The following is a 12,843-nucleotide window of genomic DNA, read 5'->3' as shown; positions in this document are numbered from 1 at the left end:
CTACCAATGCTATTGATTTAACCTGACAAAGGCACATGATCGGAATCCGGTATTATTTTCTTACCGCGTTTATTTATTAGCAGATGGGTTTCTGACCATTAATTCATCATTGAGACATGGACAGTTCTGGGCAAATCGTGGGGAGGGGAGGGGGGGGAATGTGCAATTATTTTCAATACAATGAATCGGCTTGTGCAAGAAACTGTTGAAAGTTAAGACGAAGCTGTAATGATTGTTGAAGATATGATGTTGCAGCCGCCAGTACCTCACTAGTGTCTGGCCCAGCATTGCCGTCAGCTCTGTGACTTTGCCCCGGGCTTTGCCGAGCGCAGATATTGGTGGAGAGGAGCTGGAGGCGGGAAGGGCGGGGACGCTGGCAACTTATCAGCTGTTGAGAAGGGGTTTTAAGGGGTGGGGTTTTCATCTGTTCCTCCCCCTTTTCATGGGGTGAATCCTCTCCCACTGCTTGAAGCCGCTCCCCCCCCTGGGCTGGGAGATCCGCCTCTCCTGCCGGCCTCCAAAACAACACCGAGTCGCCAGACTCTGAATGAAGCGGCGGCGCTTGTCTGGCAGTGTCCGCTTTCCGTGTTCATCAGCACCGCTCATTCAGCCGCCCGCCTCGGGTTTCTCTCTGGATCCCGGCTGCTCGCTTATCTCATCCCGGCAGGGGAGGGGCGCGCACACACACACACATACACCAAACAAAAAAAAAAGCCCCATCCTGGAGAGGCAAACCCTTGTTTTGCATTCGGCTGCTCTTGTCCGGACCATGTTTGCAGAGTGCTGACCGTGTTGAGTGAGTGTGTGCAGGCTGCAGCGGCTACTTTGTTCCAGCTCTTCAAACCACATCTTTCAAAGTATATCTTCAGTGGGGAATTTTATTTTGGCGGATTAGGGGGGGGGGGTGGGTGGATGGGGGGGAAAGAGAGAGGATGCTTTGACTGGATGCTGCTGCCTCGGGAATCTCCAGCTGCTCTTGTTCTACTCCCAATAAGTGAATATATATAATTTAAAACATCGATCACACACACACACACACATCACCGGCAGCACCAACAACGCACCTGGGGCCACTCGGGTTCCCGGCACCGACTTTTTGCTGGTTTCTGCTGCCAGTTGCATACAGATTGCGGACTTAACCTCGTTTTGCTGAACAAGCCCAGAACTTTCGGCCGATCCCATCCCCTGCTGCCAGTGAGCTGGGAGATTTTGTAATTGGCTCTTCATTTCGCCGGCCACTGCCTCACATTTTGTGTTCAAATGCATCAATAATTCCTTCAAGTTCCTTGCGGTGTTTTGGAGGGGGTTTTGTTTTTTTTACACGTTTGCCGGCATTGCATCCTCGTTTCTTGTTCCGATCTTGGACTTTCGCCTCTCCCGATTCCGGACTTTGATCTTGTCTGAACAGACAGTGAATGAGAGGGATCTTCTGAAGCTGTAAGTTTTTGGAGAGAGAGAGAGAGAACGAGGTCCTCTCATCCCCCCTCCGCAGCAATGATCATTGTGGAGATGGTTGTCGTCTTCGTGGTGCTGTGGATGTGTGTTTGCTCGCAGGAGCCCAGCAAAGTGGTGGCCGACCGGTACGCCGTCTACTGGAACAGCAGCAACCCGAGGTAAGGCGCGCCTGGGAGCCGGCTGCGGGAGCCGGGAGCAGCCGGGAGCGAAGCCGGCTTCCCTTCCCTTCCCCGGCCCGGCTCAACTGGGCACGGAGGCGGGGGATGGAGCTCCAGGTTTACCACAAAGGAGATATCAGTAAATGGGAATTGTATAATCCTGCAGGTCTGGATCACCCTGACACTATTTCATGGTCACACAACAACAACAAAAAACAAGGATTGGGGAGGAGGGGGGAGCTCCTGGGTTGTTAAAACAGTCCGACTGGACTTTCCCTTGTAAATTATGAGGTAGGCGAGAGGGCATTTTCAGGTGAACTGCGCACATCACTCTGGTGATATTCTGAAGTGGGATAGTGTTTGGAATTGTAATGAAACGCCAGCTCCATTTATAAGTTAGTGTTCAGACAGCCTGAGCCACTTTGGGCTGCTTGTTTGAGGCGCCGCTGTCGGTTCTCAGCCCTCCAGTTTGGGGTTGTTTTTACTGCTGCTGTCCATCGAGGCTTTTTTTTTAATATATATCTCGAGCAGAAGTTGACCATTGAGTTTTTAACTGGACCCATGTCCCGATGAGTTGAAAGCTGTTTTCCCGGGGATGGGTTGAGGTTGAGGCTGAGGCGGCGGGGCCCACAGCCTCTCTCTGCCAGCCGCTTGCTGAGGTACAGGAGGAACCGAGTCAATTCATCAAAGTCGGCGAAGGCTGCAGCTTCCTCCACGAGGGCTGCTTTTAATTTTGTGCCCAAGTCGGTTTTTATTATTGAAAATTCAAACGGTGTTAAAAGGAAGCGGCTGCACATTAAAATTGACTTCGCGCCGGAATATCCGTTCCCCAGAGGAGAGTTTTTTTTTATAAAAAAAAACACTAGATGGAGGTTTAATTTTGGAGTTTTGAAACGAACACAAATGTTTAATTGCATAATTAGGGTGAATAAAGTCGTAGACTCTCGGGCGGGTTGCTGGAAGCGGGAGAAAGGCGCTAAAGTTTTGAGCGAAACTTGGCGACTGCTTCAGCCCTGGGTCTGTGGCCGGACCCGGCTCACATCCGAACAAGACCAGGTCAGGATGCAAAGGAAGACAGCTTAGTGTTGTTTTATTCAAAGTTTCACCGTACGCTTTGTACAGTTCCAATTACTGCAGCGTTGAACACTCCCATATGTTGTTCGATAAAGTTTGCTTTGCCTTACATTTTCCGGAACATAGCCGCACACTCACCAGTCCTGTCTGCCGCGCTGTTTTTCCCTTTACCGAAGCCAAAAATATAAAACCTGTTTTTTTTTTTTACACACATGAGGAACAACATCTGGGTTTGGATTAGCAGCTGCGCTTTATGCAAGCGCCCCTCATCCCTTTACCGCCCTGTTATTAATGTTTCATTGATCTGTAGAGGCCGAAAGTTTAATTAGAAATTTAAACTAGAAATGCAAATCCATTTGTTAGATAATTGATAAACAATTCAAGGATTAAATACTAAAAAAGTTCTATTTGTTTTTTTTTGAGAGAGACTTAAATTGCAAATGTTCCCATATCAGGGATGACCTCAGCACATTGAGAGCCTGGTGCTGTGCCGCAAAATGCTTTAGAACAGCATTAGGAACCCAGCCGCCAATTATCACTATAAATTTATTTGATTTTGAGTTTTGTCACCAATTTTTTCCCAGCGATTTGTATGACTCATTGTGAACATTGATTAAAATATTCAGAAATGTCCAAATTTGATATTAAGTTATTGAATTTTCAAAGGTGAAAATATTTTGCAGATCAGTCCATACTTCACAGTAGTATACATATAGTTTTCTTATGAAAAGTCTTTTTGCTACAACTAAGAGAAAAGTCTTTTTGCTACAACTAAGAGACATGTATGAATTCCATTTAAATCCGGTTTAAATGATTCTCCCCGAGTTCATTCAATCCTTTTGGAAACACTTCAGGGGTTCAGAGTGAGTACAATAAAAAGGTTGTTTTATTGTTTCAGTCTAAATTACACATTGCAATTTAAACCCACAATTAGTGGTTTGGGTTGGTGCTGTTGAATGAACCTTCCCTTAGCCTTTCTGCATGTATCTGTCATTATGTTGCTCCCTCTCTGTTGCTCCCATTGTGTATGCATGCCCTCTGTGTGATTTTATATCTGTGTAAAATTATTTTTCCCTGCTGTTCTCATGTTTATATGTCTTTGTATTTTGTGTGTGTCACTTTCTTGCTGTTTTCCTTCTTTCTCCCTGTCTCCATGGATCAGTCAGTTGCTTCCTCCTTTCTTTGTAGGTATTTCTCATTGTGTCACCTCTCTGCCTTTCTCTTTGACTGCATTTGTATGTGTTTCATCTGCTTTTTAGTCTTTTTTCTCTTCTGTATTCTCCATTGCATGTTCTCTCTTTTTTGGTGCCATTCTTTATGTACTTGTGTGCCTGTCATTCCTGTATGTATCCTACTTTGTATGTTCTCTGCTTTGCAATGTTCTCCCTTGCCTTATGTATATCCTTTCTTTCTAGCACAGAGGTGATGTCCCAGTTTGAGCTGAGATGAACAAACGGATTTGGGTCACAGGGCATGTTTTTTTATGCATTTACTACACTGTCAGGCAAAAACCTGCTTCTAGATTACAAATTGGATTTTAAGCTATTGGGAGAATTTCCTCACCTGGGTTTGTATGATTGAAGATGCAGTATCTCCTCTGTGGGCCTAAATATGATGAATTGAGAGTAAAAAAAATAAATTCAGCCAACTTTTGTTACATTTACTAGATATTTGATTTGTCCATAGGCTTCAGCAATAAGTTTTATCAAAGAAAATGGTATCCGCAGTGACAAAATATGTTACCATCTTTTGAGTTATAGTTACCTTGTGGCATTTCAAGTAATTGTATAAAGTAACTAGTGAGATTCTGTTTAAAGCTGTTTATATAGAAATAAATCATATGCAATATTACACTTTGCTGATATCAAACTCATCTCTGCTTGTTCCAGTCTTGCCAATTGTGAGCAACAGCAAAGTGGGCAAAACCCTTTTCATTTGGGGTTCAAATTCTCTGAATTGCTGGGTTAATACAGTAGCTTACCCTCTCCTCTGGAAAACCGGCTCAGCACAATATTCCCTGTTAAAGAAAGGGTGCAAAATGGCCATGGAATTCATGATCCATAAAATTGTATGTTGCAAATCCAAATATCATACGTGTGGCAGAATAAACATTATTACGTTTTAGTGCGTTCTGACACTTTCCTGTAGATACCCCGACATGCCCCCAATGGCAGAAAGTGGCTGCATAATCGTAACAGTAGTCACTGACCTCGTAATGGCTGTAAGTCTTCTATATCCAGCTGAGCAAAAGTTATGGATAAACCACAATGTGACCTTTTTTGAAAAAAAATGATTAAGCAGCTTTTCTCTGAGAAATATAAGCTTAAGGTTTTTAGCTGTATGGATAATATCTATTATTGTTGTAGATTTTAAGTTTTGATACCTGAAAAAAAGGCAAAAATTTATTACATTTAATAATGCAGTTTAGACAGGATGAATTTAACAACAAAGCTGCTTTAAAAATAAGAGCTCACAAGCTCTTGGTGACTGAAGACATTTTTTGAATGTAGTAATCTTTCAGCACCCATTAGTAAAAACAAATCTATTTTGCTACTTGATGTCTTTGTCTATTCCACTTTCATATTTCTATAGCCGGACCTTTAAAAATATTAATTGAAAATGAAAGCATTGATGAGCAAGGAAACAGAGTGCACATTGCAGTTCTGTAGGTTTAAATCAGCCCATGCCTGAAGCATTAATACTAATTAAGAGTCGGTGGTTGTCAGCATTTTATTTGCAAGGGAAAGTTTTGAGTTTACTATTTACTTTCTCTCAGCACTCGGGTGGGGGCGGTGAGGGAAACTGCTGCTGCTCATAAATGTGTCCGGGTTTTGGTTGTAAAATTCAACAGAAAGGGGTTTTGCAGTTCATTATATAGTGCTTAGTGAAAGTTAATAGCATCACTGCATCCAGTGACTGTTACAGCAGGAAACCCTGCTCTTTCAATGTGGTCCCTTTGTGTGAGCTTGAGAGAAACCAGGACCCATAAGGGTTTCACAGATTGCAGCCTCATGAGGGAAGGTACTGACAGGCAACTTATTAGAGGTTAATTATCCCACTCTCTTTATATAAAAAAAAGGGAAAAATTCTTCCCATTCATAACTGCAAATACCTTAATGAAGGGGTTGCATTCCGACCCGCCCAGATGCTATATTTCCTGTTGGTGAGGTGCAGCTAAAGATGAGTCGTCTTCTATCCTGTTGCTATGAATCTGGTAATCTAACAATACCATGCTGTGCAGAGTAAGTGAATGAATGCAATTAGTTCTTCAGGAGTCCTGTGCTCACTGTGTGAGAGATGAGAGAGAAAATTAGGAGAGAAGAAAGGGAAATGAAGTGATTCATTGACAGACATATATGAACATACAGGTATAGTCCTGCACACAGGACATAAATCTGATTTAAGGTACGAATCCTTGCACCAGAAACTTGGGCAAGATATAAGCTATAGTGTCTCTTATTTAAAATAAAGCAAGCTGCTAAATTTTTCTGGTCTTTATTAACTAATAGCTGCGCATGTGCATTGAACAGTTATTAATTTTAAAGCTAAAATATTGGGTATAATTTCTTCCATAGTGATACAAACGAAATACCATTATATATGATCGTTTTCATGGATTTTGCATGTCGCAATGTAGCTGTTTTGCTTTTAAGCATATCTTTACAAGTAACAAAATGCCAATGATTTCAGTTTGTCATCATATGCAATATGAAACAGTGCTAACCATAGACAAGGTCTATGGTTAACTCTCACTTTGTGTCTCTGCAAGAAATGTTTCACTTACTTTGCATCAAGAAAATAACACCAGTAAGAGTCCAGATGATGAAAATGTGAAGTTTAGTGAAGAAAAAAATCCCTTTGCCTCATGCTTGTGCTCTATATGCAAACACTTTCCAATAATGTGATTGAGCAAACATTTCTGCAATCTCTTGATTTCTTGAACTAATTTCCTGTTCTGCACAGCGCAGTACAATGTCTGGAGTGACCCCCTGAAGAAGGATTACAGCTCTGTCTTGCTGTTGTACAAAGATTAAATGTAAAATAGTCAAAATCAAGCCTTTCCCAATGTTTCCTAAAAATGCCTTTAAATTTGGGTAAGCACAAAGCTTTCAGTTTTTGTCTAATTCCAGAATTAATTACTTTGCTCTATTTACAAGCCGCTTTACCTGAACTTTTGGCACTAGCGGAGCTTTTGAGATACTTTACATGCTTTTGTGTTTTTTCCCCTCATTAGCTTTGTTAATACTGATTGCAATTACCAGTGAAACAATTATTGTTCAATGCAGATGCAATAAAAGGAACTTAAACTTATTCAGGTCAGTAGAAAGTTGCTTTACTTAAAATAAAGTAATGCACTAGAGGGAGGAAAAAAATCTCTCCCCAGTAACAGCTCTCCCCTTTTACACCACAGTCAACTTGTGCAGTAGATTTTGATGGTTCCAGGCTACTTTCCCAAGCTTCAGATATGCATGCATCCAACTGCTAGATAACCCAAATAAATATTGCAACCTAATTAGGACCCAGGCAGGTCAACAGAAATAGGAGTGCGAAATTGCATTGTAAATGACATGTATTCTATTACGCTGTATCCTTTTCTTTCAAAAATGCTGTCATGACCCACAACCCCCCCATCCCCACACACACCCCTTAAAAAATACTGTTGGCCCTTCTGCCCTTGCGAACTCTGTCTCCAACCTCCCTTTTCTCTCCAAAGTCAATGAACACATTGCCTCCCAAATTTTTGCCCGTTTCCTGCAACCACCCATCAGAATTGCTCCAATTACAATTCTACCCCTCCTACAGTACTGAAATGGTCCTTAGCAAAGTCATAAGTAACATTTTCTGTGACTGGTGGTGATGCATTATCCTTCCTCACCACTCCTTGTTTCTGTAACCTCACCCAGGATTAAAGTCCACTCCTCAAATTCACATCTCTCCTAGTCTGACCTCTTGTGCTTCCCTCCCCACTTTACTACAGCTTTGACTGCCATGTCTTCAACTGCCTGAGCCCCATGTTTTACAGTTCCCTCCCTAAACTTCTGCATCTCTCCACAACACTATCCACCCAACCCTCCTTCATACCATCCTCTTTGACCAAGCTTTTAGTCACCCTCTCATGATATCTTGGTGTCCATTTTTCCCTTGTGCTTCTATGAAGTGCATTGGGACATGTTTCTATGCTACAGGCACTAAAAATGTAAGGTGGTGGCATTGTTGAGTGTAGCTCAGTGAAAAAACGTGAATAGTTTTCCTGTCCATTCTCTGTTTTTAAAATGATTGTGGCAGTCTGTCTTTCCTTTGTACCCATCATGACCTGTCAGCACCACATAGTAATTAAATACTTGTCAGTGGAGCATTTTCCATAATATTTAAAACAGCAAAGACAGGGTCCTGCTTTGAGCAATGACTATCAGGGGAACAATGAAAACTAATTACACACATGGCTGTCACTATTGTTAAACTTGTCATTTGGGGAAAAACATGACAAAGTATGTGTTTTACTGATGACTGTTTATGGCAAGGGGGCCAGCTTTAAAAGAAGTATTATTGCTTTTTTCAGGTCTCCAAGCCTCCTCCCAAAGATATATTTTACAACTGCAACATCCCCACCCTGCACCCCAGCCTAGCCTTCAGTCTGCATTCCCCTTTTTACTCTGCTTGATGTTCATAGGGTTTAGCTGAAAAATGCTGTGGATTACTCCAGAGGATAATTGGGAATTCATTAGTTGAAATAAATCTGGTTCACACAAGAACTGACCCTACACTTTGGCACAGTGAATAGGGAGCATGCAGAACAACTGATGCTAACCTCACATGTTGGTGAAGTAAGTAAGATAAAACTTGGCATAAAGGTAGTGGTCCCACACAAGAACTTGCTATTAATCAAAACCTCAGTGTGTGTGCACATTTCCTGACTGTCTGGTTTGATTTTGAATTGGCTACAGGCAATTCCAGCACTCTTGCTTTAGTTATCATGTACATTTTGTAAATATATGATTGCACCCTGAGAAGTAAGATTTTTATTGTATATTTCAAGGTACTGTATTGTAAAACTGGGCAGAACCATCAGTTTGTATGTGTTATATATAATTTGCAGCAAGATGCATTATACTTGACTAGCCCACTGTGGTCTTTGTACAAAGTATTTTAAATAGCGCCTCTTTTCTTTCAATTAGTTGTGGGTATATTTCATTTTATGAAACTTCAGAATCCTTTAATTCATGGACATTGCATTTGCTGTTTCTATGCAAACAGGTGCCTCTTCATACATTGCCCAGAACAGCACAATAAGAGTGCTGTGTGTTGTTAAAGAGAATGGCGATTGCAGAAAGTTCATCAGCTTAGCTCCACATCTCCATGGGTCAAGTCCCAGAGGAGACCAGAGGGTTTCTTTTTGATGACGTGGGGAAAGACAATGAAAGGAATGGCATGGAGTGAAAAGTGAGGGGGAGGGGTGGGGAGAGAGAAAGGAGGGTTAAGGCATTTAAATTAAAATTGAGAAAACACTTAAACTTCACTTGCATAGGGCTTCATTTTTAAAAATTGAAATTTTTAATCTTATAAATGATTTTAAAAAGCTGTGTGATATATATGAAATGAAGGAGCTGATGTCCTTGCTTTCAACCACTGCATTTTTACATCACAGTCTCTGAGTAGTTGCACAAAATGACCTTTGAGGTGCACTCGTGTTCAGAGCTGGCTGAGGTAACTGTGAGTGACTACTTTCAAAATGGATGCTGCTGGAGAGACTTGTATAGCTTCAGAGAACAGAAGGATGAAACATTGAAGACTCCCTTTGCACTGGTTGGAATTTACTCTTGATAAGCTTATGAGCAGCTTAGCAGCTGCCTTGTATCTGTGATTGAAAGCAATATCCCTCTAAACCAATAAATAATCACTCTAATTAAGTGTGAGAGAATAGCTAGGTGAGGATTAACATGAATACTGAAAGGAAGATTGTTGCTCCTCTCACGTTTAAAACAGTACAGATGATCTCCCTGAAAACTGTCTCTTGTAAGATTATATTTGTTAATTTACAGTGTGTTAACCTGAATGCACACACCTGTGGGTTTCTCGAATAGCTCTCAAATTGCAATGACAGAAATTGTTCCAAGGCTTATATTGTATTTTGTAACTTGGAAATGAAGTATCACTCTCAGCTGGTAGCAAACTGTGGGTGACTTCTATTCCCTTGATGAAATGATGAGCAAGGACCAGGAAGTTGGAATTGAACATACCAAAGGAGCAAGCTGCAATTTTCAGTCATTGAGAGGTTTTGTTAGTGCCTTTCAGTGGTCAACAACTATTATAAGACGACTGAGAATACATTAGTGTCAGCTGTGGCTCAGTTGGTAACATTTTTGCCTCTGAGTTAGGAGGTTATTGGTTCAAGCCATGCTTCAGGACAAAAATTATCAGACTGCTTATCTGACATCCAGTACTGGATAAGCAAAAATTTCCTCCAGTTGAATATTGGGAAGACTGAAGCCATTGTTTTCGGTCCCTACTCCAAACTCCGTTTGCCAGCTACCACTCCATCCAGCTCACTGGCAGCAGCTTGAGATTAAGATCACAATGTTAGCATCCTGGCCCCTGGTATGAGCTTCTGACACTTTTGCACTATCACTAGGACTGCCTATTTCCACCTCCATAACATTGTCTGACTTTGCCCGTGTCTCAGCTTATTTGCTGCTGAAATCCTCATTCATGCCTTTTGTTACTTCCAGAGTACTGGTATCCCATGTTATTCTCTCTAAACTTGAGGTCATCCATAACTGCACTAATCCTGTTCACCTATCATCCCTGTGCTACATTGGCTCCCGGTCAAGAAATGTCTTGATTTTAAAATTCTCAACCTTGTTTTTAAATCCCTCCATGGCCTTGTCCCTCCCTATTTCTAATCTCCTCCAATCCCACAACTATCCGGGATAACTGCGTTCATCTAGTTCTGGCTTATTGTGCATCCCCGATTTTAATCACTGCACTGTCGGAAGCCGTGCCTTCAGTTGCCTGGGCCCTAAGCTCTGGAATTACCTTGCTAAATGTCTCTGCCTCGCTATCTTGCTTTCCTCTTTTAAACCGCTCCTTAAGACCCACCTCTTTGACCAAACTTTTTGTTATCTGACTTAATGACACCTTGTGTGGCTCGGTGTTATAATGCACCTTGGGATAGCGTATTACATTAAAGGTGCGATATAACTATAAGTAATGTTGTTGAGTACCACAATCTAGACTGACATTCCAGTGCTAAGGAAGTGCTACACTGCCAGAGGTGCTGTTTTTTGGATGAGTCGTTAAACTGAAGCCCTGTCTGTCCCCTCAGGTGGATGTAAAAGATCCCATGGCAGTATTTCTAAGAAGACCAGAGAAGTTATCCCGAGTGTCCTGGCCAATATTTATTCCTCAACTGAATTCCCAAAAACAGATTACCTGATCATCGTTATCACATTGCTGTGCACAAATTGTCTGGTGTGTTTGGTATATTACAACAGTGACTACACTCGTTTTCGCTGATTTTGCTGGAGATGGCTGATAGTGCAGGTTATGTTCTTGATCAATGCCAATACTCTCAAAGGATCTAATGTTGACCAAAGGGTAGTGTGTGAAAACTTATCCTCACGTTTATTATGCAAGCTGCATTCTCTTTTTAAGTAAGGGGTCTGTGATGGTCTGATGGCATTTTGATGGTGTATAAATGCATTGTATAGGACATCTGAGCTAATATTCTACTCTAGTATACCTGTGCTGGTTGTGAGGATCTTAGAAGGGAAAAGATAAAATGTGAGGAGGAAACAGGTGAAAAGTCTTATCATAATCGGGGCGCAGCATCACACTTCCTGCAGACCAACATACCTGTTCATATTTAGTGAAGCTGTCACAACGCATTTTGCGAGCATTGCAAAAGTTTGTTCAGGTGTCTGAAGGTAAAACTGACTTGTAAAATATACATGGCTCCTTTTGCAATCACTGGCAGCAGCAATAGTAACACATTACAAGATTCTTACAGGTGAGCGAGGCCATTTGGCCCATCTTAGTTCCTAGAAGCTGTTTTATTTACATGTACTTGAAGTCAGTGGAAGTATAAATAGGGAGAGATGTAAAGCAGGCTGCTGACCTGTCATTGTCCGATTGACACAACTGCACAAAATCAAGGTCTGCCACAGAGGGTTTATTAGCTTCAAAGATCAGTTTATAAAATCAAAAACAATTTTGTGCATGAACTCTTCCTTAATTGGGGTTCCACAGATAATATCTTGGAAATAATTTTAAATTGTACAAAGAGCTTTCACAAATCTGTACTTGCTAGTGAAATATATTGAATATTTCACTGCAGATACTGAGCTCCAACTTTCTTTTAGAAACATTTGACCACTTTTTTAAAAAAAAGTCCCCCCCCGCCACTCCATCCATAGGAGGCGTTCTCAGTTTGTTGTGCAGCAATTTAGGAGAATGTTTATCAAATATTTAAAAAAAAATTCTCACACATTAACACACCTTCCCTTCCCAGATATTCAGCCCTCTGAGTTTTAATTGCTGCATCAGATGCCATTGATGCGTGATACTGGGTTTGTCTCTCTTGTTAGTGGTGTAATGTAATAATTTGTTATAACAGCTGACATTACAATCCAGTAGATTTATTGGAGGAAATGGAGAAAATTATTTTAGTTGGTAGAGGCAGAATCACATGCATGAGAGGCTCCTGACAGGTCAGCGAATGAAGTTAGTGATGTTTCTGCTGGGAACCATTGCTTTTCTTTTTATTCTGTAGTCGGGTGTCCCAGTGGTGATGGGAGGAACACAGCAGTGTTTCGGCATATTGTTGTCAGAGGTAGTATTTTTTCCCATGTCCCCTGGTTTTTCTGGTTATTTTGGTTTTAATGCTGTTTGCCCAATATTTCTGGAAATGCAGGCTCTTTCATGGCTCCCTGCTGCTGAGTTCCACTTGGAAGGAGCAATAAAATGATACCGTCAAACCCCAGCAAATATTGACTGTGTCTTGGAGCTGTGACCACTCTGAAAGTGGGAAGCAGCAGATTAAAAGACTGCTATTGTTCTGTCCTTAGCCAGTGCTCCATGACTGACACCAGAGTATGTATGTGATAAAAGCTAAGAATCAGCATAAGGAAGATATTGGAAGAAGCAAGGAGGGAGGGAA

General features: G+C 41.5%; 1 protein-coding gene across 2 annotated transcripts in view; it reads left to right on the top strand.

Annotated features, from left to right (window-relative positions):
* Positions 1-931: 931 nt before the first annotated feature.
* LOC144695080 (ephrin-A5-like) overlaps positions 932-12,843 on the top strand; it is a 208,746-nt gene continuing 196,834 nt past the window's right edge. For both annotated transcript variants that reach the window (XM_078566008.1, XM_078565999.1), the window contains exon 1: positions 932-1,613. In XM_078566008.1, the coding sequence (XP_078422134.1) occupies positions 1,495-1,613 (119 nt within the window). In that variant the 5' untranslated portion in view covers positions 932-1,494. The remainder of the gene's footprint in view (positions 1,614-12,843) is intronic.

The sequence above is a fragment of the Cetorhinus maximus genome, chromosome 2, assembly GCF_964194155.1.
Source record: "Cetorhinus maximus chromosome 2, sCetMax3.hap1.1, whole genome shotgun sequence".
NCBI lineage: Eukaryota > Metazoa > Chordata > Chondrichthyes > Lamniformes > Cetorhinidae > Cetorhinus > Cetorhinus maximus.
The sequence above is the reverse complement of the archived record's forward strand: the minus strand, read 5'-3'. Positions and strand labels throughout refer to the sequence as shown.